This window comes from Priapulus caudatus, unplaced genomic scaffold, assembly GCF_000485595.1.
Source record: "Priapulus caudatus unplaced genomic scaffold, Priapulus_caudatus-5.0.1 Scaffold1505, whole genome shotgun sequence".
Classification (NCBI taxonomy): domain Eukaryota; kingdom Metazoa; phylum Priapulida; class Priapulimorpha; order Priapulimorphida; family Priapulidae; genus Priapulus; species Priapulus caudatus.
Window position 1 is genome coordinate 45,744 of NW_014578566.1, and position 2,901 is coordinate 48,644.

General features: G+C 43.6%; 1 protein-coding gene across 1 annotated transcript in view; it reads right to left on the reverse strand.

Moving 5' to 3' along the window:
- Positions 1 to 831: 831 nt before the first annotated feature.
- LOC106816846 (transmembrane channel-like protein 7) overlaps positions 832 to 2,901 on the reverse strand; it is a 16,712-nt gene continuing 14,642 nt past the window's right edge. The window contains exons 6-8 of the mRNA XM_014821485.1: positions 2,213 to 2,360; positions 1,358 to 1,519; positions 832 to 1,002 (exon numbers count right to left, since the gene is read on the reverse strand). Of these exons, the coding sequence (XP_014676971.1) occupies positions 832 to 1,002; positions 1,358 to 1,519; positions 2,213 to 2,360 (481 nt within the window). The remainder of the gene's footprint in view (positions 1,003 to 1,357; positions 1,520 to 2,212; positions 2,361 to 2,901) is intronic.

Here is a 2,901-nt window from a genome sequence, read left to right on the forward strand (position 1 = left end):
GCGGATAGAAATTCGGGGTCACAGCGTCAAAGGGCGAGTGGGGGAGAAGGTACAGACTCAGTAGACTTTTCTGAGGAACATCGGGGTACTAACGGAGAGTGCAAAACTTTTTTGGTTTCAGCGGCTGACCTCATGTTGATCACTTTATTCGACAAGGACCATAGAATCTACTTTCTGCTGACGTGGCGAAGAGTAAGTGTTCTGATACCTTTTGACCATCCAGCGGAGGTCTCTAAACATAGATTTGTTGACACGTTAAAACAGGACTGACTGCTTTTGCTATTAGAGCCCAGGCCCTTGCTTTAGCTTTTAGATCTGTATGGGGTAGATATCCTAGTATTTTCTGGAGCGGAAGGCCGGTTGCCAGGAAGTGCGACACTTGATTCGCGTTGCCAAGTAGGTGATTTCAGAAGATCCTGGCTACGTACACGCAGTTGCGCGTGTCGACTCTGCAGGGCCTTGTTCTTATTTAATATAATAAAGTAATATTATATTAGTTTATTGTAATTGCGTCATTTATGTAATATTAATGTTTTCACTCATACTTACATTTAGCGTCATTTATATTAATTATATATTATATATATATATTGTCTGTATACGTGGGTGAAGCGGGAGGTTTGCGTGATCGATGACGCCCCGTGGGGCAGGGGTGTTTTTCTGTTCTTGCAACTGACTTGGGCTCTCTCTTTCTCTCTCGCTCTCGCTCTCCCTCTCTCTCTCTCTCGCTCTCTCTCTCTCTCTCTCTCTCTCTCCCTCTCTCCCTCATTCTCTCCCTCTCGCTCTCTCTCTCCCTCGCTCTACTTCCCTGCTCTACAGAGACACAGCCTCTCACCGGATCAGAGTGATGCGGATCTCAAACTCCGGTGAGTAGTCCTCGGCGACGACGATGGTGGCGAATATCGTCGGCACGACAACGCTCACCGCGGTGATGGTTAACGACGGCAGGAACTGCATCAGCAGCACCAGGTAGGGGGAGTGCGTGTCGTCGCCGCCCGAAAACTGCAAGCAGAGGGCGCTGACGTAAAATCTGCTACGAGACTCAGATATATGCGAAACCAGGGATGTGAGATCACGAAGTGATCACAGTTAAAACATCATAAAAATCGTAGTAAATAATAATCATTATATATAATCATGAGAACATTTTTAATAAATAATAAAAATATAACAATAATACTTAATAGAAAACAATGGTTTTTATTCACTCCTGATAATATAATCATAATAAATAATAACAAATTTGTTATGAGCTAATCCACAATAAAAGATTTTTATGATTATTTAGTGATCGATGTGTACTATCTATCACTAAATAATCATAAAAACCTTTTATTGTGGATTAGCTCACACTCACCTTCAGCGATTCGTCCGATGCCCTGTAGATGGCGTAACCAGCAGCTCCCAGCACGACGCACACGCACACGTTCGCTATCGCTCGGACTGCGTACATCTTGAACTTCTTGCAGCAGGTCTGCGCCTTGCGTTGCATCGCCCTCCTCTCCTGCCGCAGCTCACCCTGTAACGTAACGATCAGGGGGCCGCGTTGTCAGAAACATCGTAAAGTTAATGCTAATGTTAATGCTAAGGTAACACTTAATGCTAATGTTAAGGATACGAGAATAGGGTTGTATGCTGAGAAAATTCCTAGAGGAAGCAAAATAAAATAAAAAAATCATGTGCAGGATACAGGGTTAGGCTGAAAGGATAATTGAGCTTTTTTGTAAATTGTAATTGATTTTTGTGAATTTTGTTCCATTATTTATTACATTTATTTTCGCGTTACTTACAATCATGACCTAAGCAATTATGACCGTGTAACATAACGATGACCGCGAGTTGACCTGACGCATGTTATTATAACGATTAATGTCAAGAGAATATAATTAGTAAAAATCACACGTCATTATTAGGCAATTTAATTTCGAGATTAATCACTCACAGCATTTCCCCCCCCCACCCACATTCAGCCATTTAGCCATTATCCATCAGTCATTACATCATATAATATAATATGGTACATCTAATATAGTAATATAATATATATAATACAGTCACTCCCAGCATATAAACGGATCCTTATACAAAAGTTTGACTAAAGTGATCGGTGACCACTTTACTTTCCAGTTAAACTAATTGCGTTTCTGACGACGAGACTCTCGTCACCTCTATATTGTCTCTACAACTGCAGCGAAGCCGCCTTCTAACTCACCGCCAGTTCAAAGTAGAGGTTCCTGTGACACAGATCGGCCGCCCTCTCGTCACCGATGGAGTAGTCCCAGCCGTTGAGCACCTTCGCGCAGTACATGAAGAACTGATCGCCGCTACTAACGAGTCTCACCTGCAAGCCCTTACCTGCGCTGCAGAGACGAACAGCAGCAGATCGAAATAGAACATATTAGTATGGAACAGTATTCGCACGATCGGTGTTCATGTGAACACGTGAACCGTATCGAAATAGAACATGTCAGCATAGTAAGTATATAGAACATATCAGAAGATAGATATAACATATCAGTATCATAACAGTATTAGCACGATCAGTGTTCATGTAAAAACGTGTGATCTGTATCGGAATAGAAAATATGAGTATAGAACAGTGTTCACACGATCAGTAGCGATTTCAGACAGAGAGAGAGGAGAGAAGGACGGAAGGAGGGAGAGAGAGGCGAGAGGGGCGGAGGGAGGGAGAGAGAGGCGAGAGGGATGGAGGGAAGGAGAGAGAAGAGAGAGGGACGGAGGAAGGGAGAGAGGCGAGAGAAAGATAGAGATGGAAAGGGAGGGAGGAACGAATGGATGGAGGGAGGGAGAGCAGGAAAGAGGGAGGGAGGGAAAGAGAGAGAGAGATAGAGAGACAGAGGGACAGAGGGACAGAGAGACAGAGGGACAGAGGGACAGAGA